The sequence below is a fragment of the Panthera onca genome, chromosome B4 (assembly GCF_046562875.1).
Source record: "Panthera onca isolate mPanOnc1 chromosome B4, mPanOnc1 haplotype 2, whole genome shotgun sequence".
NCBI classification, from domain to species: domain Eukaryota; kingdom Metazoa; phylum Chordata; class Mammalia; order Carnivora; family Felidae; genus Panthera; species Panthera onca.
Genome location: NC_138345.1, coordinates 111,154,025 through 111,180,887, shown reverse-complemented (window position 1 = coordinate 111,180,887; position 26,863 = coordinate 111,154,025). Strand labels below are relative to the sequence as shown.

General features: G+C 38.1%; 1 protein-coding gene across 8 annotated transcripts in view; it reads left to right on the top strand.

Annotated features, from left to right (window-relative positions):
- The window catches only part of POC1B (POC1 centriolar protein B), a 95,146-nt gene that overhangs the window by 44,772 nt on the left and 23,511 nt on the right, over nt 1–26,863 (top strand). For 5 of the 8 annotated variants that reach the window (XM_060656807.3, XM_060656809.3, XM_060656812.3 and 2 more), the window contains 4 exons: nt 745–878; nt 3,044–3,112; nt 3,819–3,971; nt 11,350–11,430. In XM_060656807.3, coding sequence (XP_060512790.1) covers nt 745–878; nt 3,044–3,112; nt 3,819–3,971; nt 11,350–11,430 — 437 coding nt within the window. Of the gene's footprint in view, nt 1–744; nt 879–3,043; nt 3,113–3,818; nt 3,972–11,019; nt 11,043–11,349; nt 11,435–26,863 lie in introns of those variants that run through there. The other 3 variants (XR_009617099.3, XM_060656814.3, XM_060656810.3) reach the window with 3 other exon arrangements.

The window sequence follows — 26,863 nt, the reverse complement described above, 5'->3', positions numbered from 1 at the left end:
CTAGAAGAGAAATGAATTGATTTCTTGGATTTCTATTAAATCCACATTTTCCTTTTAAAATAAGTATAATACTTACCATGTGGCAGATACTGTGTTAAATCCTTACAACAGCCCTCAGGAGTATTATTATTATTGTCCCCATTTTAAAGATAAGGAAATTAAGGATTAAGGAGGGTAAGTAACGTGCTAAAATAATTGATGGAACTAGCTTGGGGCCTTCTGTTTACAAAGTACTCAGAAGAACAGCCTTCTGATGGCTGTGTCGTACTGCCTCCTGTTGGAAGGATGGTGTCCAGAAATGAATTCTCGGACAAGCTGGCAAGACCATGGGCTCCTACAAATGTACTTCCATACTCTTCATTCCTGAGCCTCAAGCCACTAATTGGCTATGAAATTTGATTTAAGGCTAGGTTGTATATCTTATGTGAGCTGGTGGTGATCAATTGTTGGCTACGTTATATGGGTAATGTATCTGAAGAGTTTAGAGTTACATGGTTAACGAGATCATCTTTCCATGTCACACTTTCACTTTTAAAGCTATTCTGTCTCATTAGCTGGAACTTTAAGCTGTATGATGGCAAACTACTTACTTGTTTTAGTGAGCTACATGGAATTTTGGTGTTGTGGAGACATTGTCTCTGATTGATTGTTGTTTCCAGCCTAATATTGCTAATAGGGCAAGAGAACATCTTTAGAACTGACAGTTGTTCTCTGAATGTTTTGCTTTTGTTTTCTATAAATCAGTTCACAGCGGTGGAGTTAATTGTGTGTCATTCCATCCTTCGGGTAACTATCTCATCACTGCGTCTTCAGATGGCACACTTAAGATTCTGGATCTCTTAGAAGGAAGACTTATATACACACTTCAAGGACATACGGTATTTGACACTAAGATTTGTGCTTTTTAAATTATGTATATTTTAAAGTGTTGATCCATTTTATATGTCTTTATTATCTTTCCAAGTGTGGCACACGTTGTTGGTATCACAAAAAATGTTTGCTTTCAGGACTTGGTTTTTATCCACTGGAAGCAACTCTTAGAAATATTATTTATTGTAATTCTTGTCAAAATCAGTGTGTCTTTCAATGGCTGTGAAATTAATCCCCCACTGCTGTCTTCCTCAGTATGTAGCATAGGTTTGACTGGTCAAATGGCGGTGGATAAGCCTTTTCCTTACTCTGGTCTTTCCCCTCATGTGGAGGCTGTTCCACAGCTCTGACACTGAGCCTCTCACACCCTCTCCCTCCTCGTCACTAATCTCACTGGTGAGTTTAGAAGGAGAAATTCCATGAGTAGAGCCCAGTGCCTTCTACTCTTGGGAGTCTGACTTCAATGTTTTTCTCTGCTATTTCTTGTGGGCAGGCCTGCCCTTGTCCGGTCTTGCCTATGACTGGGTACTCAAATCTGACTCATACTGGGATTCAGTTCTAGAAAGCCCATTTACCCACAAAGAGCCACATTTTCTCTTTAAAGCCCTTACCAGTAAGGAAGATGATATTCCTGTGTCTTATTTTTCAACTGATTTAGAATCCTGTGGGGAAGAGGCTTGCTATTTATTGAGCCTGTTCAGTGATACACGCGCGTGCGCGCACACACACACTCACCAGCATATAATGCACTAAATAAAAACTCTACTTAAGTGTATAAAGTATTCCTCCTTTCTGGGTAAATATACAAACTTCTCTAAGTTTTTTTAGAATGCATCCTGCATTCTCTCTTTTTTTTTTTAAAGATGTCCTAGGTACTTCCTTTTAACCAATTATAAGCTGTTTATCTCCAGAAATAGAATAGGCTTTGTGGTCTAGGGGAGAAGGACTTCTTTCTGCCTTCATGTATCCTGCCTGGCTTCCTGCTTTGCTTTATCATTTGTCCTGCAGCTGTGTTAGAGCAAATCCGAAATAGACACTAACCAGCTCAGATATATGTGTATCCATGGATTTAGATTGAAGAAACAACCAATAGAAGTGGTCAAGGATCAAAATATCCATGGAAGAAGTACAGAATAATAGAAAAAAAGATAAGCAAAATATTTTAGGAGGAAAACACTACACATGATGGAATTTTTCACTCTAAAGGTATTTATGAGGCTATAATAACCTAAGTCTGTGTGATGATCTACTTGAAAAATGCAAGATGGTTTCCCCAAATTTTTCTTATATAGAAAAAGCATTAGTATCCTCTGTTTGTTTTTAATGTCCTTGGACATCTTGTGACTTGTCCAACTCCAGAGTCCTGGCTTAATTTCAGGTTCTCACTACCTCTCACCTAGGTAATTGCAGTAATTTCTTAACTGGCTCCAACCATTCATTCTCAGTCCAATTCATCATTCTCACAATCGTGACCTCAGTGTTCAACAGTCACAGCTCTCCTCCTGTCTGTGTCCTGCTGGCAAAACTTTCAGTGACTCACTATCGCCCATGTGAAGAGAGAACTCAGTGAAGCCTGTTGTGGTCAGGAAGGGGCTTTGTTCGTCTTCCCTACAGACTTGTCATTCGGTTTCTGCCAGTGATTTGTTATTCTGAGTAAAGAGTCCAAAGCCAGAAAGTCTTTTTTTTTTTTTTTTTTTTAAATTTTTATTTATTTATTTTTTAAAAGAGAGAGAGACACAGACAGAGAGACAGGCAGGGATTCTCCCAAGCAGGCCCTGTGCTGTCTGCACAGAGCCCGGTGTGGGGCTCAAACTCACGAACCATGAGATCAGGACCTGAGCTGAAATCAAGAGTTGGAGACTTAACCACAGAGACATTCTTGTTAACTTACACATGTACAAGCTTTTCTTTAAAGGGAAAAACGTGTATTGCATATTTTTATTAGTATTGCTTTGTAAATCAAGTATCATTTATATGTGTTCAAATATAATTGGGTTGGTGCTTTGAAATCTTTACTCTGCCTACATTAGTTGCCAACAACTGGATATGTTCTATCAGACTTATTGCATAAATAGTCTATATAGAATAGGATGAAAAATGAATAGTCTTCCTGGACATAAGAAAACAATACCAAGTGCTTAAAAAAAAAAAAAATCTCCCTTTATTTTTTTAGGGACCTGTCTTTACTGTTTCATTTTCAAAAGGTGGAGACCTGTTTAGCTCCGGAGGTGCAGATGCACAGGTTTGTAAATCTTTCAGCTCCTTCTCTGATTTGGTTAGGGAAAAGGAATCCAAGACCTCAGCTAAGGTTTTTACAATCAGCTCTTTTGTATATGTTAAGAGGATTATCAATGAGTTTATATTTTAACTTAATGCCAGGAAGTCTGCTGTCTCCCGGCTGAAATAGTGCCAGTTCTGGTACTTTCTGGAACTCAAACAGCAGCTCATCTGGACACAACTATATGTGTAACTCACTGAATTCCCAATACTGGTGTGGCACTTCCACTTGAACCCTGCCTCATCTTTTATCTCTACATCTTGTTCTTCAAATGTTAAGCTCCTCAGAGGATGGTAAATATAAATTAATGTAGCAAATTTGCATTTTTGCCTATGTATGACCCAAAGTCATACATAGGCAGATTTATTGAATAAGGTGGACTATCAAGCCAAAAGCATGATTTTGAACTTTGAAAAAATAAAAGGGAATTTAAAGTAGTAAGTTGTTTCTTAGTATGAATTTCAAATTGGGCATGAGGGCAATTCCAAGTGCTAAATCTTTCCCTTCCACACTTGACAAATAATATTGAAAAAAAATAGCATTGTTGAAATATACATCTAGCTCTCCTATTATAAGGGACAATTATGTATATTGGTTTTTGTAAAAATAAAAATCAGTTTGGTGCTTTTACATGCAAGTGGATAACTGCCAACATACTAATTTTTTAAAGGTCTTATTATGGAGGACTAATTTTGATGGCTTGAATTGTAAAGACATTATTAGAAGAAATCTCAAAAGATTACATTTTGATTCATCACCACATCTTGTTGATATATACCCAAGAACACCACATCCCCATGAAGGAAAAATTGAGACTGTTGAAGTGAGTACTTTGCCCATATTTGTTCTACTGTTTGTAAGTGTACATTTTGGGGCTATGGGTCAACTAGACTTCATTCTGTAAAACGTTAGGCCTTAAAACATCACTTTGAGAAACAATTATGTTGACTGATACAATAACACTATAAATGGTGATGGCGTGTAATACTGCTGAAGCCTCTCGTATTTGCTTCTTGAAAGCCTAGAAATAAAGCTTAAAAATTGTGTCAATAATAGTAGGAAATGAGAAATCAAACGTAAGGCCGGTGACCCTGAAGCCTGACTTAACTTTGTATTCCTGTGTGTTTAGGAAGAGTATGTAACGGCTGTCGTAAGAACAGGGCTGAAGGGCAAGAATGTTTATAACAGTCATTGAAATAGGTATCGTGAAGCCTTTTAATGGCAAAAAGAAAAAAATCTCGTAGACAGTAAGAAGAGATGTAGGCATTAAACCTGATAGTTGAGACCATTTTACTATTTGCCTGCATATATTTTGAAATATTTAATTATCTATGTAGCTGTAGGTTTTGCTTCACAAGTTCCCTCAGGTCCTATAGATTTAAATGTTCTACTCTTTTCAAAGACAAAATTCATCTTTTCTGGATACTTGGCTGGTATTAGTGTGTTTCTTTCCATTTTGCATGATTATTCGTAAGCCCCTTTCTCTTCCAAGAACTGATATCAGAAATCATTATTACCTATTTATCTGAATTGGTTTTTCATCATTGACAGAGCCTTGCTTTGCTTTTCGAGTAGCTGTTTTGAGTTCTTAACATGTACTCCTGAGTGACAGTTCAGTCACCAGCACTGTTTACATGGTGGTCCCGTACTCCCTTCCACGGAAGGTCCCTGCATTTCCACCCCAGTCAGCTCTTTGATTCTTGGGTTTTGGTACCCTCAGTCTTTAAAAGTTAACTTTTTTGGATTCTTTTCTAGATTTTGTTTAACCACATGTGGGGATTTTTGTCGTCATTTTTTCTTGCTGGTGTTTATTTTCAGTTTTTTTGCTATAATTTTTGTCCTTTCTACCTTCTGGCCATCTTTCCAGTTCTTCTAAACAAAGTATTTAGTACCTCTTTGTGCCATTATTATATCATCATTATTACTCTATCATCATTTTTTTACTTGTTTGAAAGAAGTAATGTAATATAATTTGTGGTTCGTCACATTTTGTTTTCAGCGTCTGCCGTGATAGATGTAGTTGTCGATTCCCTGTGATCGCATATATTCACCTAAAATGTTTGGGAGACATATTTTAGGTTAAGTTCTCTTTTCTTGTTTTACCCCCAGCTGGTTTTGTTGACTCATGGTGTGTTTTATTCTGGCATGTCTGGGGCTTGGCCGGGCTTGGTCCTCTGTGCTGCCGCTGCCCTGTCATCCACTCAGCCACCTTCCCAGGGTGGCGCGGGTAGAGCTGCCGGCTGAGGAATGGGGACCCGGGCTCCCCATTCAGCGATCTCTCCGTGACACCACGCCACCCCCACCTTAGAGAGCCAAGCCATTTTCCCTGTGGTTTCCCGCCAGCCCCGGCCCACTTAAGAGTTCTGGACTTTCTCTAAAATGTCAACAAGTTGTCTGAGAAGCGCTGCTCTGACGCAGCAGCCAGAAAGCAGTAGCGGTGGCGGGGTTCCTTTGTTTGGCGAGGTCAGGGTGACCCGGGCCATGCAGAGCCACCCTCAACCATGCTTTTCACATGCACGCTTGAAAAATCTATTCAAAACCATCTTTTCATCCTGGAATTAGAGTTCATTTATACTAAACAGAAAAGTGAGCACTGTGACTGAATTGTTTGTGTCCTAAAGAGTGTCAGCCTCCGTGTACCCAGTTTCAATTACCTGTAAGCACTCACGTTGCATAAATTAAGTACATGGTATGAATGTTTATCTGCAAAACATCTTCATTTCATGTGACGTGGAATGCCACAGAAGTGATAGGACGCTGCCTGTGAACAACCAACTGTTTGCTTTTTGTTTTTTTCCCTTAAAAAGCTCTTATGATAAAGCAAAGGTGTAAAGTGTTCTGGACAGAGGACATCTTTAATATTACAAACAAATGTTAAATATCAAATTTTTTTGAAGGCTCCAAGTTAATGTCTGGGGATCCCTCATAGAACCAAAAGACTGTTAGTTTAAAAATATCACCTTGAATGGAAGAGTTTGAATCGTAATAGACGTTGTATTGTGTCTATTCATGATTAGTAAGTTTTACTTTGAACTACTAAATTTGGGGGTTCATTTCTTTTCAAAGGTTTAGGCAGGTTACATATGCTACTTTGGAAATATTTGAAAATTAGAAAACTTTTCTCTTTTTTTGAGGTAAAGATTCATGATTAACAGGATAAAGAGATGTGGAAAAAATGGCTCCTAAGTGATCTAATTAATTTTCCTAACTTGCTCTTTCTACAGTAACCGTGAGGATTCCATTTCTGAGTCTGAAGCATCATAGTATTCCCATGATTTATGTTTTTTATGTGTCTTCTGTGAGGTTCATTTGAATGGCATAACCTCAGTCTTCTGGGTGAAATCGTGCAGCCTTTTGCAAAAGCCCCTATTTGCCAGCTCTGTGTGCCTCACTTGTTAGAAGGTGGGGCGTCCTGCAGTCTTAGACCTTGGGGACCAGCTGACTAAATATGGAAACTGCTAATCCTTCCATGGATAGAGAGGGTGATCACAGATTACTTTTAGAATAAATGAGAGAAGGCCGCATGAAAGAAGGCATGAAACACGCAATCCTAGCTTTAGCTATGTGAAACAGACCCCTCCTGTGTCCTTTCCAGTAACCTAACTGCACATCCTTTGTAGCACTCCTGGCCTAGGCACACCATCTTCTTTTTTTTAATACATATTTTTAAATTTTATTTTTAAGTAATTTCTAAACCCACTGTAGGGCTTGAACCTACAACCTGAAGTCAAGAGTTGCATGCTATATGGACTGAGCCAGACAGGCACCCCCTACGTACTCCCATCTTAAATAAAGACATGAGGACAGCTTTTTTTCTCATTTTGGTGGGAAAGAAGCCAAATTTGAAAACTAGGTAACTTAACTCTGACCACTCTGTGCTATGGCACGTCATTAATTCGTGCTGGCTTTATCTTCTTCAAACTGGTATGAGCCGAATCACACAGTTCTGCCCCCAGGCAGTGTATGTGCAGTACCCTAGACTTTTGCATATGTTAATGGGAAGACAATAAATCTATCCTAAGGGCAACAGGCATCAAAATAGTTATGCTAGGAGAATTACAGAATATTACTGGAGGGGAGTATGGTTAGTTAGCTAAAAAAAAATTATCAATAAAATAATTGTTCTGGTGGCTTTTAATTTTATAATGGCCATTTGAGATGAATTTGATCTATAAATTGCACAGGAAATTCTGTGTGATATTTAACAGGTAGGAAAAATTCCTTTAACTTAACCAAACATCTATATAATAGTATTTTGTGATAGTCTTCCCATGATTCATTGTTGAAAATTGATCAATTAAAAACATTTTTTTAATGTTTATGTAGAGAGAGAGAGAAAGAGAGAGAGTGTGTGTGTGTGTGTGTGCGCACGCGTGCACTTGTGCAAGTCGGGGAGGGGCAGAGGGAGAGACACAGCATCTGAAGCAGGTTCCAGGCTCTGAGCTGTCTAAACAGAGCCTGATGCGGGGCTCGAACTCATGAACTGTGAGATCATGACCTGAGCCAAAAGTCAGCCACTTAACCAACTGAACCATTCAGGCACTCCTGAGAATGGATCAATTTAAGTCTTCAAGTCTGAGACTGGGTTTTTATTTTAATCTTCTCTGAAGGTTGAAAACATAATTTCAGGTAAAAAATGACCACTTCTCTGCAAATTGTATATTTTATTTCTAGCCATGGCATATACTTATATTGTTTTGGGCCTCCATAAATGTTCTTCAGAGATTACATAATAATAATATTAGTAGTAATAATAATAATATTGAATACATACAAAGCTATTCTAATTGGCTTCTAAAAATTGTCATTAAATCTTCCTTAAAAAGCTACAAAGTGCGATTTTTATTCCTTGAGAAATCGAGGCACATGTAAGTTAAAGCTTAAAGTCAGGAAGTGGCCATACTAGCATTTCAACCCAGGTGCACTGGTTCTGTTTTGTGCTTTTAACCATTTTGATGGAATGCTTCAAAATAATCAAAATTAAATTTTATTCTGTTAATAGAGAATGAGTATCTATGTGCTGGACATTGTACTAGCTTTAGAGGGTGCAACAAAGAACAAGACAGACGTGCGTATTCCTTGCCCTTCAGAATTTGTTAGTAGCAGTCCTAGTGCTCCTCACAGAGCCCCAGAGTGGGTGGTGCGTGTGAGGGTTTCTTTATGCACGAACCCCTCCGTGACGTGTCCTTGTTCAGTGATGGAACACTCAGCCCTCAAAAGGCAGCCCACTCCATTTCAAGGTGAGCAGTTATTACAGGGTCCTTTCCTTTAATAAGGATGGAGAGCTAGAACGTACTGTTAATATTCCTGGAGATTAGCTAGCACAGAACCAGCCCCTCCACATATTCTCTTTTTGAGAAGACTGTAAGGCTTTACTTAAAGAACGTCCTGCTCCATTTTAATGTATGTGTCAGCAACTTGTTAGCTCCAGCAGGAGTTCTCCAACTTGTAGAAAGCAGCTCAAGGATTTCCCCACGAGAGAGGCTATTTCCATGGGATTTAGATTTTTTTAACAGTTCCAATTTCAGATGGTAAAACCAGATTGTATTTTTCATACGTAATTGATTTCATGTGTACGCTAGGTGGCAGTAGATAAAAGAGAATAAAATGTCTGCAGGCAATCTCTCCGGTGGCTGGCTAGGCTGACTGGAAGGAAGGTGACTGATCCTCAGGTTTCTTATCTCGGCCCCCAGTGTGGACTCAGAGCTGATAGGAGGGGGCTGTGTTTTCTGCTGTCTGGAGCAGCCAGAAAGAAACCAAGGTGCTGGCAGGCTGGGCCGATAGGCCCTCGTCTGCATCCTTCGCTGTGCTAACCCTTCTCTGTGGTGTGGGCATTCTGGGGCCTGCGCCTCTGACGCAGGTGGCTGGGTAATTATAAAAGCCTCTTAATGTTTCCCAAACTACAGCTTTACCCATCAAACGTGATAAGTGCTTTTAAAATCATTCAGCTCCTCTTCCGCTGGTCTCAGCCCTGATCACCCCAGTCCCGGGCTGTCGCAATGGTGTCCTCACTGTTACCCTACATGCCTCTGTCCGATCCGTCTTGCTAAAGCATGTCGTGGGCCCCATCTTTTCTGTGCCTTCCCCAATTCCCTCACCTGTCACAATTTGCCCCTTGCAATCTCTCCTGTTACTACCCTGTGCAAAGGTATCACATCAGCATTCTGCCTCTGTGCTCAGGAATGCTCTTGACCTCCTCTGTGTCTCTCGGCTTTTGTTTTCTAAACCTTTCTTTCAAAGATCCATCTTAAGCCCTTCCTGTGTTTTCTCCATGGGGAAGATTTTCTCACGAAGTCAACAGTTTCTTCTTTGAGGTTCTTATATACCCACTGCTGGGACCATTCATTTGATACAAAGTTCTGCTATCTGTGTTTCCCTTGGCTAACCAGTTTGTATTCATGATCTTTAATAAATAATTGATGATGATGTGGTTTTATTTATTTTTTTCTTTCATCTTCTAGAATTCTGAAGTGACCTTCCTCAGAAATAATAGCCAATCTAGTTAGCCAATCTTGCTTTTCTTTTTCATTTACTATATATATTTGAATCTATAATTAGATGTTATTTACTTTTAGATGGTTTTAAACTTTATACAAATGAAGTCATACTGAGTCTATTTCTCTATAAGCGCTTTTACACTTAACGTTAAAATCCTGAGAATCCTACATACGGATTCTGAATTCATTGATTCATTCATTTATTCATTCATTCATATGTTGTTACATATTGTATTTTATTTATCTTCACGGCTGGGTAGGATCCCAATGAATTTAGCACAGTAGTAATTCGCACGATTTATGTGTCTTTTCCACTGTGGATGAATATTTGGGGGCCTTTGGTTGTGTGGTTTTTTTTCCACCATTTTAAACAGTGCTGCCATAAACAAGGTTGGCATCACTGAGCTTTCTCATTTTTGGAACCTAATAGATGTTCAGTGGTATTTCGCTTTAATCTGTGTTAATTACTAATGTTTCTGAAAATCTCTCAATATGCTGGTCAACTGTTAGGTTTTCTCTTCCATAATTTTTTCTTGGGATCACTGTCTTTCACATTAATTTGTAGATGTGCAAGAAAAACCTACTTTTTCAGTTTCAGACATCATAATCTATCCTCCTTTTCCATGTTCTAATGGTTAACTTTGTGGTGTCCATTGTTAAAAGGAAATTTTTGGGTTTGATGTAATCAGATGTATGAGGTTTTTAAAAATTGGTTGTTTTATATATATATATATATATATATATATATATATATATATATATATATATATATTTTTTTTTTTTTTTTAGAGAGAGAGAGAGAGAGAGAGAGAGAATGAGAGAGAATCTTAAGCAGGTTCCACACTCAGCATGGAGCCCGACATGGGGCTCAATCCCACGACCCTGGGATCATGACCTGAGCCTAGACCAAGAGTCAGACACTCAACTGACTGAACCACCCAGGCTCCCCTAGTTAGGTCTTTTAAAATATATTTTACATTAGTTTTATTATTTTTCCCACACCAACCTTTGTGTGTTTATTCTGATGTATTTACATTTTTATGGTATCGTAAATGATATCTTTTTATTCTTTTTAAAAGTTGTTTAATGTCCAATGTGGGGCTTGAACTCACCACCCTGAGATCAAGAGTCACCTGATCTACTGACTGAGCAGCCAGGCACCCCATAAATTTACATTTTCTGACTGTGTGTTGAAGTACAGACGTGCACTTGATTGTGTGAATCAATTTTGGATCTTCCTAATGAGTCAGCAGTAGATTCTCTTGGAATTTTTCCATAGATAATTATATATGAATAACAATTTTATTTCTTTTGTTCCAATTCTTATATCTTAACACCTTTTATTTCCTTTTCTTGTTTTAATGAACTGGCTAGGACTTTTTTCTGCATCTTCTGAGGTGGGTCATTTTATTTTATTTTATTAAAAAGAATCCTTTTATAGGTAAATTATGTTGATTTTCCAATGTAAAATCAACTTTTTATTCCTGGGATTAATTCACCTGGTTATAGTGATCTTTTCTTATACATTGATAGACTTGATAGGCTGATATTGTACTTAAAATTTTTTGTATTCATGTTAGTGAATTTAGCAATGTATTTTAATTTTTAGAATATATTAGGAATACCCTCTAGGTTATTGCAAATAGCATTCCGTTTTTTATGGTAGAAAAAACTAATGTTAACTTTTCTTGTATATATACACAGATTAATCCAAAGCTTGAGGTAATCGATTTGCAGACTTCTTCTCCCCCTGTTATGGACATCCTTTCTTTTGATTCTACTACAGTAAGTTTTCTTTGACATTTAAGTGGCATATAATTATTTGGAGAATCCATTTTCCTTAAAAAGTGTGTGGGAGAGGGGATAAAAAATGGGCTAAATAGCCTAACATTTTAGCATTAAAAAAAACCTTGTACAAAAAGTCATATTTACAATATGTCTAAATCGCCACAAGGGGGAGCAGCACCAATTATCAGAAAAGGCTTTACTTTGATAACCTTGAGCTCAGTCTAATCGCTACTCATTGTCTCATTTCCTATTAGGGTGCTATCCAGGTGATATTTCACTGTGTTGTCACAGAACAGATTTTCTTCTCTGTTAATTGCCTTTCAGAGATGCTAAACTCACTTCCTAGTTTTCTCCATAGAAGCTATAAGTAAAGCAGCCATTTCCCTTTGTCCCTATTAGTGGATAATCCCTATGGTGGATTATCCAGAGATTAAGTATTTTTGGTATTTGCAATTTTGTTTATAAAAACTACATACATATAATTTATTTGCGCAGTGTAAAGTCAAAGATTCAGACTCCAGTTGGAGTCTGTTAGCCTTTGCAAGGCTAATCATCGTTGCCATCAACTCCTGCTAGTCAATGCACAACTAGTCCTAAGAATGAATGGGAGGCATTGCATGCATGGTCTCTGGTGACACTACTCGGATGGTGTCAGTATAGTTAAATATTCTGGAGAGATTATTAATGTGTGGCCAAGAAAGGAAATAAACCAAAACACTTGACATTATGACATTGTACACTTTCCAGCATATGTCAAGAATAGTATTTTTTGTAGAGGAATCCTGCAGAAGGACTAGTCCATCCTGAATCTGTCCTGTACCAGAAAGAACTGTACTTATTAAAGTATTAAAGGGTTCTTTCAGTGTTAATCCCAGGGAGAGAATACTCATAGATCACTCATGGGAAGTTCCACCCACAAGAAATCAGCCTGGGGGCTTGGGAGGAGGGCAAGTAACCAAGGGGATGATTGTCAGAGGGAAGGAAGTCCAGTAATCAGTGGTGACACCTAGAACCTCAAGCAGGCCTGTGGTCTTGTCTCTTACAGTATTCATGTTTATAAAATATCCCTCCTAGCATTTCTGCATTAGTAGCTTACTTATGACATTAAAAATTAACTAGACATCCAATTCTTGCCATATTGATTGGTGACTTGTAATAGTGCTCAATACATTCATGTTTGTTCAATGAATTACTCAAAAGGAATGCTGTTGAAACTTATAAATTCTAATGGGTTGGGGTTTTGCCTCTGTAGTAAAAGGAGCAAAAAAGTTAGGTGGTTTCTGAGATTTGAGGCCTTCTTATGAGGTTATCAGTCTATAAAGTTGGGCATGCCTGACCTAGAAAATATCACAGATCATCCAAAATCTTTGGCCTACACTCTCCCTGCCAGTACCCTTCAAGCTTTGCAAGGTCTCATGACATGAATGATGCAGATGTTTTTGAGAGTATGCTATGGAAGTGGCATAATTGCCACCGAGCAAGTGATAGCAGGGTGTCTGTCCCTGGATGGTAATCCGAGGGTGCCCAAGTCAACTAGTCCATGTTATAGGACCCTAACTCAGGGACTATGATGTATGTGGGACTTTGAGAGGACAATTTTGTATGATAAATGCACAAGTTTGCAGCTAGGCTACAAAACTAATAAGATTAAGAGTACAATTATTGTCCACATAAGGGATAATATTAGGTGGGATTATATGAAATTGCCATTCTGTAGGCAAAAATGGTCTAATGTCAGTGATTTCCCCATGGCTCAACCTAACATATAAACATTACAAAGAAGACTGTACTGTTACTTTGAGTTGTGTGCTTGATGCTTCATACAAATAAAACAAAACATAGGAAAACAAAAACATATTTGCCCTAAATTGGTTTAGCATTAGGTTAATGAAATCCCCTCTAAGTAGATTCTTTTACAATCTGGAAGATAGCTGTTTGCCCCCAGGTAAGGTGTAAAGACTCCTGATGTTACTTATTTTACTAGGACATTCTGTAAAGACAAAACTAGATGCTCATAAAGCATCTTTTTATAAAGATTATCTTTAACGCTTTTTCCTTTAAATTGTCAAGGTATATATCTTTCTTTTAGCTCACTGTTAGATAATTGGTTAGAAAACTATGGTGAGGGGCGCCTGGGTGGCTCAGTTGGTTAAGCATCTGACTGGCTCAGGTCATGATCTTGTAGTTCATGCGTTCAAGCCCCGCCTCGGGCACTGCTGACGGTTCAGAGCCTGGAGCCTGCTTCAGATCCTGTCTCTCCCTCTATCTGTGTCTCTCTCCCACTTGTGCGCTCGCTCTCTCTCTCTCTCTCTCTCTCAAAACTAAAATAAACATTAAAAACATTAAAAAAAGAAAAGAAAACTATGGTGAAATCTCTTTAAATGTTCATGTTCCATTAATCTACTGGCGAGTCTTAATCTGTAGTCCCCTCTGTACTTCGGCTGCTTTTCTGTTCCTTCTGCACAACAAATCAGGCATAGTTGTAGAGGATATTTGTGTCTACTGTGGCATGAAGCACCGCTGCGCTGAGTATTCGTGATGTGAACTTTGCATGTCATTGTAATTTTAAAACCCAGAGAAATATTAGAAGCCAAAACACATAGTGTTTACAGGTGGTTTGGGGTTTTGTTATTGTGATCACTCTTGTTTGGGGTATTTATTCGTTTGGTTTTTGTAGAAGACTGGAAGAAATTTTCAAGATAAGGCATAAAAAAGATTACTCTTGAAACCTTAATTTGTCAAATTTCCTAGTAGGATGCGAGCAGATTTGTTATGGTATAGGGAACAGTTGGCTTCTGTTGCTTCTTTGACCTGATTTACTGTTACATTCAGGATGATTTCTAGATCTGAGAATACTGATATCTGGGCTCTGGTGCTTTCTTACTACAGAGAAGAAATTGTGGCATACAGTGTAACAGTTGGTAGCTCTGTGACTTGCACTTGTGCCTCTAATGCCAGGCGGGAAATCTGATACAATATTTCAGCATCAAAATAAGCTGTTACCAATCTGCATTTTTTAAAGCTTAATTGTTTAAATAAAAAAAAGAAGAAGAAGAAGAAGAAGAAGAAGAAGAAGAAGAAGAAGAAGAAGAAGAAGAAGAAGAAAGAGGGGGGTGGTTGTAAAGGGTTGTACTGGCTCTCATATAGATATAGTTTTAAAATGTTGATCTCACATTCCTGAATCTTTATTCTCATTACATTGTTACTTATTATATACTGATTTTCTAAGGGTTTTGCAAGGTTCCATTGAGTCTTTTAATGTTTTCATTTATTCAGTTAGAACCAGACCAAGATTTTATCATCAAAGTTGTACAACAGCATTTAGCATTGGCATTGACATGTGATGTGGGATGTTCTAGACCCTTCCCCATCGTCACTCCTTCCCTGCAAAAGGCAGGCAAGATAGGAATTTCTCTTCTGAATCCTAATGTAAAGTCTTTTTTTAAAAAACAATACTGATTATAAAAAAAAATTGTTTTAAATACTCTAGAGTTATTAAAATATTTTAGGTAAACTATATTCCTAAGGTTTGATGTGTTGATTTTACTATTATTTGTCCTACAAATGAACAAAATGAAATTGATAATCTTGTACACATTCTTCTGATTGTCGAAACACTGGACTCTCTTCTGAGAATCAAAGTGATTCTCCTCTTCATTCTGGCCACTGTGTAGAAGATGAACGTAATGTGGATGTCTTTCCTTAGAAATGGGGACAATATTTCAGGTCAAATTAATCTTTATAATACATGGAGAATTTGTGATTGTATTGTAGGAAAAAAAAAAAATCAAGGGTTTTGGTGCTCCAGCAGTTAAGATATTTAAAATTGTAGTGCATGAAAGCATTACATGAGATGCTCAGTGGCCTGTCAAGCTGCCTACCTGACTTCAAGAAACTTACAACCTAGCCCAATAGAAATAAGAGTTTAAGAAACAAGTGGCAATTTCAGTATACTAGATGAAAAGTATGTATGATTGCCATAAGAGATTATTGATGGAAGTATTCTGAAAAGATCACTAATGGGCTGGAGAAAACTAGAGGACTCCTCTAGAAGGAAACTTTTGACCAATTCTTGACCTAACCAGAGTTGGATAGGATTTTGATAGGGACATTCCAATTGGGGAAAGCAAGTTGTAAGTAGACACCTCAGAAATAGTTGAAAATACGTACCACGGTAATAGAAGTACATCAGTCTAGCTTGGGATCTTTAAGTTGCTTGCCTCACCGGGTAGCCCCTGCAGTGAAAGGCCAGGGATGTGCCTGCTTGCAGCACACGTGTGTCTCAGCCTGCACTTAGTGACTGTTCTGTGCCATTCACTGTTCTTGACTTTAGAAAAAGCGAACAATAATACCTGCCCAGAGAAACCGGCTTTCAACATTCTAGTGGGGAAGACGGGGAGTTCACAGGTTAAAAAACAGACTGTATAGCATAATAGAGCCCAGCGCATATAGGCTCAAAACATGCAAAGGTGTAGAAAGCACTAAAGGCAGACAGGACTAAGGGTGCGTTTTAGGTCGTATGTTCAGGACAAGGGTCATGCGAGAGGTGACGTGAGGAATGAAGGGAACATGCCACACGGGTACCTGGGAAGGCACTCGAGGCAAGTGGGAGCAGTGCTGGAAGCTCCAGTTGAGAGTGAGGTGGGCGCCTCCAGAGGCTTTCCTTCGGAGTTGTGTGACTTAGGTTTTAATGTGTTCACCGCGGCCACCGCCTTGTGGAGAATCGCCCTGGGGATGGGGGTGGGGAGGAACAAGAAGACTTGCTGGTTAGGAAGCTAATGAATAGTCAGCAGAGAGGCCTCCCTTGACCCACGGTAGTAGCAGACGAGGTGGTGATAAGTGATCCATTCTGGATGTATTTTAAAGGCAGAGCCAAGAGGATTTCCTGACAGGTTTGATGTCAGCTGTGCGATTCCCTGTCTCCTTTCCCCAGGGACAGTAAGGTGTACCCTTGAGGAACCTCAGGGCAGCTGAGATTATCTCCTGGCTCTGCATCATTCTGCCAGAGGAGTTGCTGAGGGAAAAAGAACTGTGGTTTTACTACATCCTTTTTTAGGATCAGGAAAGTGATCAGTTGAATCAGTGCAAGAGATCCTCTGCTATTGCTGTGACTTCAGGAAGTGAGCGCAATGGTAAAAAACACACGACTCCTTCCTAGATGTCATTTAGGTTTGTATTTTTCAGCAAAGTGCACTGGTTTCCCCGTTGGAAAGATTTGTGCTTCAGCATATTTTTAGAAACAAAAATGCTACCCACTTTCATGGAGATAGTCATACAGTATATGCTCTCTGAAAAATATTAATGCATTGACAAAATATATGGACATACAAAGAGTAAACTTGCAGATACAGAGAGGATATTTCCACGGATGTTGTGGCAACAGTTTGTCCTGGTTACTAGACAACATTGCATAACTAGTTCAGAGTGATTCCAGTTCCTAACTGCTTATGTAAGCAAAGATTTGGAAAGACTTACTTGAAAGAACACAGTGCATGCAAACCTAAATGTCTCAAAACTAAAATTTATCACTTTGAAAGTGTAAAATGGTAATATGCAATTTATTGTCCCCAGATTCCCCATTTACTTTTCCAGGGAAATCCGTAAAAATCAGGTTGCACAAGCCTCCCGCTTTCACTACTTTTCTGTACCCTAACATTGCTGATTTTACGTATAAACCGCCTCTAAATTTGGAGGTAGGTGAGATTCTTTTTTAAGTTTTTAAACTTTGCAATATTTTTATAAGGTGGCTTTTGATTTCCAAGTTTAGCATAGGATTTCTGAAACTAGGTGTGTTGTTTGTAATTTTGTTGCTGCTTACTAAGCTTTAGAAAAACAGTTTAATGTTATCCTTGGGCATTGGTTTAGTGGCCCTGGGGTATCTTTCTCCTGGCCCTTGCTCTAAGCATTTGAAAGGAAATGAACATACGTGTTTGTAGAATCTGTATTCGGGTTCACTAGCTGGTACCTTTTACAGTTTTCCTTCTTTTAGTAAAAGACTTTTAGTCTTCATTTTCGACAATAGTGAACATGTCAAGTAGGATACAGTAATTTTTTTTTCTTTTAATCTGGTAACTCAAAAAGTTAAATGTAACTCTAAGATGCTTAATAGAACCAAAAGAATTCTTAGCAGGGTTGAGAAATAATTTTTTTTTAAATTTTTTTTAGTGTTTTTATTTATTTTTGAAGGAGAGAGAGAGACAGAGCATGAGTGGGGGAAGGGCAGAGAGAGAGGGAGACACAGAATCCGAAGCAGGCTCCAGGATCCAAGCTGTCAGCACAGAGCCCAACACGGGGCTTGAACTCACAAACTGTGAGATCATGACCTGAGCCCAAGCCGGACACCCAACCGACTGAGCCACCCAGGCTCCCTGAGAAATAATTTTAAAACATTGCCCTTTGAAATTGTAAGAAATGAAGTAATTGCGAAAGACATTTTACAAATAAGACATACATGATAATCAACAGAGGTAATGAAGAAAATGTTTTCACAGATCCTTTACCATTTAAAAGAAAAGACCACTTTTTTTTTTTGTTCCAGATACAAGTTATTTTAGAGATAGGAGCGAAAATATTAGAGATGGAAAGAGACTATTTTCAATTAGCCGTATCTTTGCTTTTGAAGTATATCATGACCCATATGTTATAAAAACTACCAACAGTTGTGAATGTGATAGTTGACCTTTAAAAAATGTGTTTTTTGATTAAAAAAAAAAAGGATCCAACTAAAACTTTTTAGTCTGTTAAAGGAACATGACTTTTTTCTTTTTTAGAAGACACAGATCTCATCATCTGTAAAATTTACTAAGATAGTACAACTATAAAAAGAGATTAATAGTGTGGGTCAGAAGCTTTCTTTTTCTTTCAAATAAAATGTAGTTTTTAATAAAAATCATAATGGCCATAAGTCCCAACTGTTTGATTTAGCTATACTGAAAAATATACTAATTTGAGCTTCATTCCCAATTTCCAGGTCACAAGGAAAGAAAGCTTACATTAATGAGGGTTTCCTTTTACCAAAAACTGTTATTCTAATTAAATTTCAACAAAAATGATTTAGGACTTAAACTCTTCTCTGTGAAATGTAAAAACAAACAAACAAAAATAAAGAGACTCTATCCAAAAAGATTGTATAAAATACGTTACTTAGGAGTTCAACAGAGTACTTTTTAGAATTTCCTTCAGAATATTAGCACATTTCTAGGAACTGGAGGTGTGAAGTTCCAGGTATTATTTCTGCCTTCCAAATTCCTGAGCTGCTGTCTCTCTCCTCCTCCTCCTCCTCCTCCTCCTCCTCCTCCTCCTTCTTCTTTCAAATATAATTTATTGTCAAGTTGACTAACATACAGTGTGTATAGTGTGCTCTTGGTTTTGGGGGTAGATCCCATGACACCCAGTCAGTCAGAAATTCTGTCTTTGTAAGCTGTGACTCCTAACTGCTGCAGGACTATGCTCGGTCCGAGTCTAGGGCTCTCAGCCGCACCCCCAGTTCCCACAGCTGAGACTGAGGCATGCTGAAAATGCCCAACAGCTCTCTCTGCCCACACATCCAGTAACAACTGGTTCCTTCCTCTTCCTGTGGAAGAGCAACATCCTCTGAGATGAGAAGAAATGCACCCTGAGGAATGCAAGAACAGCAGTGAGCTTTTCACACAGGAAATTACTACAGTAGCACTCTGAAAAGTGCCCAGTCTCTTGGACCGTCAGCCCATGATGAGCTTCCTGCTGCTGACCCAGAGGATGATTTACTGTGGAGTAAATGCTACCTGTGGGTCTGTCAGAGTTTCGTGGAAAACCGTGAACTCCGCTTTCAGCGGTTCTGTACATCTCTACCTGTCTGGTTTTGAGTTGTTGGGTGCTGCAGACACAGTAAAGCCAGGTGGCTTTGTCCTTCTCTCTGTTTAGCCACTTGGCAGTTAACTGTTTGGCGGAAGTAGTCAGCAAGTCTGCTAATAAGAATTTTCGTCATTTCTTTGGACTTTATGAAACTAGGACTTGTAAAATATGTTAGGGCTTCAGAGAGATTAAAAACCCTTATAATCCAAGTGAACTGGTTACTAAGGCCCAGTGCTGGTCCTTGTCTGCTTCTTTCTGTGTCTTTCAATTTCCTTTCTTTTACTTTCTGAGGTAAGCATCAGTAGAAGGTCCCATACTGTGGGTATGTCATACATGCTCAAGCATAGGTAAAACTCTGTTGCTTTGAACCGACCCTGATCATTTGCATTTCAAATGGATTTTTACAACTGGAGAATGTTTTAGTATAATTTACCTTTAAAAAAAAATAATTCCTCCAGCGTTTTCTCTTTCCTTTGCATGAGGTAATGATGGCTGCCATAAAGCCCGGTTTGTGTATTACATGTACATTTTAAATTGCCTTCTAAATTGCTACAGGATTTTGCTAGGTTTCAGTGTTTATGGTGGCAAAATTCTTTTACTTTTCATGTATTTGTTTGGATTATTTTACTAAAGCACATACAAGTTACTTGAGTATTAGTTAAATAAAAGCATAGTATATATCAGTAGATGGATTATTATTATTATTTTTTTTTTTTAGTAGATGGATTATTATATAGCCATACCATATTTAACAGCAGCTAAATACAATGTGTGTGATTCTGGATTTGATCCTCGGTCAGTGGGAAAATTGCTATATAGGACATGATTAAGACAATTGGCAAAAATGTAATATGGGCTGAATATTAGATAATAGTATCAATGCTAAATTTCCATTTATGGAAATGGTCTAGTCCTTAGGAAATATCCACTACAGTAATTTAGATAAAAGAGGCATAGTGTCTATAGCTTCTCCCAAAAGATTCAGAAAAAAAAAAAATTAAATAGATAATGATATACCAGATGTGGGAAAATGTCAACACATGAATCTAGATGGATATATGAGAGTCCCTTTCATTATTTTTGCCACTTTTCTATATGTTTGAAACTATTTCAAAGTGAGAGTTAAAAATCACTTATATATCTTTATAGGGAAGTGTGATTTTTATTCTTCAAAGTTTTTAAATATGAATTTTATTTATCTTTGTATTAAGTGAAAAAAGTATTATGAGCAATATGATTCTAATTTTGTCAAGGGAAACAAATATTTTTATCCATTTAGTGGAATTCTTAGCATCTTGTATGTATTTTATACTAACCTGGGCATCTGAAATTTACCCAAGGTCATCCAGTCAGTGTGTAACAAAACTGGATTTTGAACTCTATCTAGCTTTAGAGAGTGTGCTTTTAACCACTGTGTAGTGTGAATATGTATGTTGAAAAAAAAAAAAGCAGTAACTTTTCCTAATTATACAAAGAATGAAAAGTAGTAAAAAAAAAATGAGAAAACACATGTACACCCTCACACAAAATACAAGAAACAGAAAATTACCAGGAGACAACTGTTGGTAACATGTAAAATATAGTCTCCCAGGAAAAGGTTGCTGCTGTTAGAAGCTCAGAGACTTGAAGAAGAGGCCCTGCCCTCCAAGCTCAGAGGACAGACCCAGCAGAGGCGGACCCAGACTTGTGAGGGGCACGGCCACCTGGCACTCGTGCCTCGGTCAGGGTCAAGGCTGTTGTGGGAAGAGGCTGACTCAAGCAGCAATCAAACAGGGGGAAGAATCTCTCTCCTCTGACCTCTGGCCTCCTTTTGGCAAAGCCTACCAAGGAAGCCACTGGAAAGAGAAAGCTGTAGCTTGCAGAGGGGCCCAGTGTCAGCATCACAAAACAAAGTTTGAATGGTGGATTTGGAACCAAGAAGCACACTCTGTGCGAGGAATTACTGAATCAAAGGATAGGAACTTTAGGGGCTCCCGGGGCACTCTGTGGGTTAAGCCTCTGACTCTTGATTTCAGCTCAGGTCATGATCTCATGGTTCATGAGATCGGGCCACTCCTTGGGCTTTGTGCCCACAGCACAGGGCCTGCTTGGGAGTTTCTCTCTCTCCCTCTCTCTCCCTCTTCCTCTGCCCCTCCCTCGCTTTTTCTCTCTCTCAAAATAAATAAGTAAACATTAAAAAAAAGAAGGATAAGAACTTAAAAACAAACTGTAAGTCAAGTTCGCTCTAGAATGTGTATACACATTTGGATTCTCACTAATAATATATGGGAGTGCCCATTTCCCATACCTTAAAACATATATATTAGGTGTTATATTTATTTAATTATTAATTGTTTAATTTTTAAAAAGTCTTTGTAATAGATGTTAATTTTTATTTTTTAACAACTTGTGAGCTTTTGAAAAATATTCATTTTTTACAAAAACTGGATATAGTTATAATATGTACAATGTGATGTTTTAATATATCAATACATTGTAAAATGAGTACCACTGTCGAAATAATTAACCTATCTGTTGTCTCCCATGGTTACCATTTTGATGTGTGTGGTAAGAACCGTGACTTGTGAGCTTTGACTTCTTTCATTTTTCTACTCATTTGTATTTCTTAGAATTGCCTATTTGTATGTTTTGGCCATTTTTCTATTGTTTTGTTCATTTTAAAATTGGTCATTTTATTTTTTTTAAGTTTATTTTATTTATTGAGAGTGGGAGAGAGAGAGAGAATGAGTAGGGGTCAGGGGAGAGAGGGAGGGAGAGAATCCCAAGGAGGCTCTGTGCTGTTAGCACAGAGCCCAGTTGCAGGGCTTGATCCCACAAACTGCAAAATCCTGACCTGAGCAGAAACCAAGAGTGGGATGCTTAACTGACAGAGCCACCCAGGTGCCCCAGATCCTTAGGTCATTTTAATTAATAAGGTTGACCCCCTTTGCTATCTACAGTATGTTTTCTTTGTTATTTCCCCTTGAATTCTCTTTCTGATTATTGATAGGTTTAGTTGCATTAACTTCTTGAAAAATATCATTAATTTAATTTTATGGTTTCTTTGGAGTTGATGCAGATGAAGTCCTTCCCTACTCCCCGAATATATCTCTAGCTACTCTTCTTAAGGTTTTATTTTTGACAATTAGATCTTAAATTCTAAATCCATTAATTTTGATCATAAGGTACAGATTTGTAGTTAACAAAGTTATCTTCCATTTATATTGTTGCTTTCCTTACTGATTTGTACTTTCTTAAAACTAAACTGTTATATACTTGTATCTGTTTGAGACTTTGTCTTCTGTCTTACTGATCTGTTTGTTCTCAATCTATTATCATACCTTTTTCATTATTGTTGCTTCAAGTATTTCTTCAAAATATAGTGCACAAGCTTTTCCTTCAAATGTTTCTTGGATATTCTGGCCTGTTATTTATCCATATGAACTTTAGAATTATTTTGTCAGTTCTCCAAAAACACCCTTTTAGAATGTTGATGGGTGTTGCATTCCATTTATAAAATAATTTGAAAAGGATTGCCAACGTTACCATCTTGTGTTTGCTCATCCAGGTATATAGTATTATAGACATACATAGTGTTATAGACATTAGGAGCATTCTCCTTACGTGCCTGTGGTTTCCATAAAAACAGCCACCATTTTATGTACGACTAAACATTTTATCTCCTTCTTGAGAATGCACATAGACTCTCTCCACAAATTAGTGTTAAAGAGGTTAAAGTAACCAAAGTCACACCAACTATGAAGTGATGGAGGCAAGCTAGGGCCAAGATGGGACTAAATCCGGAGCTCAAACTCTGACCTCCTACACTCTACTTCTCCCCAAATACTTAAGCTACCCAGACCACATGACTTGTCACTTTGTATCGTAGTTTTAGCTTCCTTGTTATCAACATGGCTTATCCTGTAAATATGTTTTCACTGTCCTGTAATATAGTAGTCAAAAAAGCCTAGCGAGTATTTTTGGGGGGAGTGAAGGGGGACAAGTATTGAGGACCTCTGGTTGGGAGCATATGGAGAAATAGCCCTAGTGTCAATGCTTACAAATAATTGGTTGCAGAGCCTACTTTGGGATTTTATACATTACCTATTTCCACTTGCCTGAGTACTTAAATCTTCTGCATATACCAGACTTTAGCAAGCACACGCATCCTTAGCTTAGTATTAGAATCCTCACCAAAAAGAATTGTGTTTAAGACACACTGTCATTGATTATCCAGGAGGTGTGCCATATGGTGTGCTCATCATAGCTTATTCCAGCCTGATTGTGTGGATATAGCTTCCTGGTAAGAACAGTTGAGCTATCATATCTTTAAATCCCGTTTATAATAATATTATGGCTTTACCTCCTTGACAGGGCTTTGTTGTTAGCTTTCTTTTCCTGCTCCCCCCAGATCCACAACCTCATCCTATTAACTGATTTTCATTTTTATTTTGTTCATTGTTTTTTAAGAAAGGATACTCTTTGTGGCAGGAATTGTAAGTGTGTAAGTTTTCTTTGGTGGTGTTAATGCTATTGGTGTGTGCAGGTTTTATTTCCTTTGTAGAATAGATGATAACATCAGTTTCCATCAGATTTGGTTACATGTGATTTTTATTAAGTGAATCCTGTTTTCCACTGACTTTTATTTACTTATGTATTTTATTATATTTTTCCCCCCACTGACTTATTTTTAAATGGAGCTAGGTTTTCTTGGTGAATATCCTTAGTTTGCTGGGCTAGAAATCTTGTGAGCAGTGCTCGAAAGTCTCCCCAAACTCAGAATATTTTATTTGTTTGTTTCTATTGATTTGAGGCACCTTTTCAGCTATACACTTATTTGCAGAATCCCAGCCGTCTCCTCCAAACTTTCTTTGTCTCTTGCTGTTATTATTTCTTAGATCACAGAGTTCCAAAGGATCCAGTCCTTCCACGTTCTTTGCTCCTCAGACCCCCCTCGTATCTCCTCTTTGGGAGCCATTATGTAACAGAATTGTGTTACAGTGTCTTACCTTGTCCCCATAGGTGGGGACGTCTTGTGGTTCACTTGGACCACTTCTGTTTGAAGCTTCAGGTTCAGTAAAGTGGATCTGTGCCCTACTTTGTCCATTCTGTAAAATTATATTATGTAAAATGAATTCATTTTAAGTGACGTCTAGTATCAGGCAAATTACCATGCTGAGAAATGTTATTCCAAATTCTGAAATATGAACTTTGGGATAATAATTAATAACTTAATGAAATTTGGGGATGATAAATAATTACAATAATTTCTTATCTGAAACAGAATTGGAAATGCATTATTAATATAAAGTGAAGACAATTGTGTGCTTGGGAAAATCAATGGAAAATTTGAAAAAATTGACTAAGAAATGTACTCTCCCAGATTTGTACTTTTAGAAAATTCTGTGTACTTTCTGTATAATTCAGTACACAGTAAAATTACTGAAAAAAAAATCAAGATGTTAGTGCTATTTAAAAAGTTATGTTGTTCTTTTTTTAAGAAATCATTTATATGTGTGAGTATTCTGTGAATTATAAATGCATAAAACTATGGCTATTTACCGGGGCACCTGGGTGGCTCAGTCGGTTGAGCATCTGACTCTTGGTTTCAGCTCAGGTCATCATCTTCTAGCTTCATGGGTTCGAGCCCTGCATTGGGCTCTGCACTGGCAGTACAGAGCCTGCTTGGGATTCTCTCTCTCTCTGTCCCTCCCCCACTCACAATGGCTCTGTCTCTCTCAAAATAAACAAACAAAAATAAATAAATAAAATCCACTTAAAGAAAAAAAAGCTATGGCTATTTACATTTTGGGCATGAATATATCAGAGGGCCACAGCCTTTACTCCCACCTCTGGGAAAAACAGTCACTTTCTGGTATACAATTAAATGACACGAACAATCTCAATGCAAATAAGATTATCATTAAAGAAATACATCGCCATTTTTCAAATTGAGTATACTAATAGGTTTACTAAACAGAATTGAGAAAAAAAAATTAATTTCAAATAAATGATAAAATAAATTATCTCTTCTCTGAAGTATAGTTAAAACTCTGTATTTAGAGAGCAACAATTTTCTCTGAGATGTATTATTAACATTTTAATGAAGTGTTAACATCTTTTTATTTGTGCGACTGAGCTAGTACTATTTTAACTATTCGTTAGTCAACGGAAATGACATCCGTGGAGTTTGTATCTCAGACTATGTTTTGTTTATTTTTAGTTTTTGCTTTGGCACTTCCTCCAGGCAGTTCTCTCGGCAACTGTGACGTTGGTCCTGCCTGTCGTGTGTCTTACGCAGTTAAGCTCTTCCATTCTTTCATGCAGATATTCTAGCTCTTGTATCTAGCCATTAACTTATATAATATTTCCAATAGCATTTTTAGTCAATTTTTTTTCCTAAACGCAAGAAGGATCGAGATTTTATGAGAATCTAGGCAATGAATTTTAAATGGAAAAAAAAAAAAATCAGAATGTACTAAAAGTTTTTGTCTTTTCCTCCTGCCTCTATCTCTGCTGGCGCCAAAATATTTCTCACACCAGGATGGGAGATTTGGATCTGGCCATGATAAGTAGAATTTGCTTTTTTTGACTCTGTTTCTTGTATACCTGGCACAAGAGCATCTGGAGTACTGGTCGACTGTACATGGAAACTGTGGCCAAAACCACACTCGTTATGATGAATAAAAAGGCCAGTACATATGGAACCATTTACTCTTTGGCCATAGGTCAGCAGGCCCCAATTGAGTGACCTTTGGGAAGGAAGAGAAGATTGCTCAAAGAACTAAGCACAGACGAGTTGGATTTCTGCAGGACTCGAGCTCAGGGTGGTGAGCCTTGTGTTAGTGTCATGAAGGGAAGTGATTCGGCCTATGAGGAGTGGGCTCAATAAGCATCGTTCATTCATTTCTCAAAAATGAATGTTCCAGGTCCTAGTGGAAGCAGGAGTCTGGGGAGAAGGATGCATGTAGGTTATAATGGTAAGCAACAGCTCTCATGGGGAATTACATGGTACAGTCAGAGTATGAATTGGGGGCATTTGACTACATCAAGTGTGGGGGGTAAGGTGGAATCACAGAACATTCCCCTGCAAAGACATTTGACTTGTCTTCCTATTCAAAATGTCGTCCACGCGTGGTTTGCTTGAGCATCACCTGGAACCTTCTTAGAAATGCAGATTCTCCAGTCCTATCCTAGACCTGCTGAGTTAGACTCTGCATTTTAATAAGATTTACATTGAAATATGGGAAACACTGATCTGAAGCTTTAGCTGAAGTTGAGATGAGAGGGTTAGAAGTACTGGAGGGTCCTAGACAGAGGGAACTGTGTGTGTAGAGACTGGGTCGCAGGGGAGCTGATATGCCTGAGGGGCTGAAAAGAAGGCTGGAGCCCAGGGACGCATGGGAACATGTAGTATCCTGGCGGCCAAGAGAGGAGTGTTTCAAGGAAATGGTAATATCAACATAGCTGAAAGCCAAGAGAAGGACTGGAAAATGTTTGATGAGTTTAGCAGAGATTTGGAGGGCTTTTTTGATGGAGTAATACAGGTGGAAGCCAGTGTGAAGTGAGTTGAACAGTGACTACAAGGGGAAGGGTGAGCAAAAGAGACAGCTAGAAT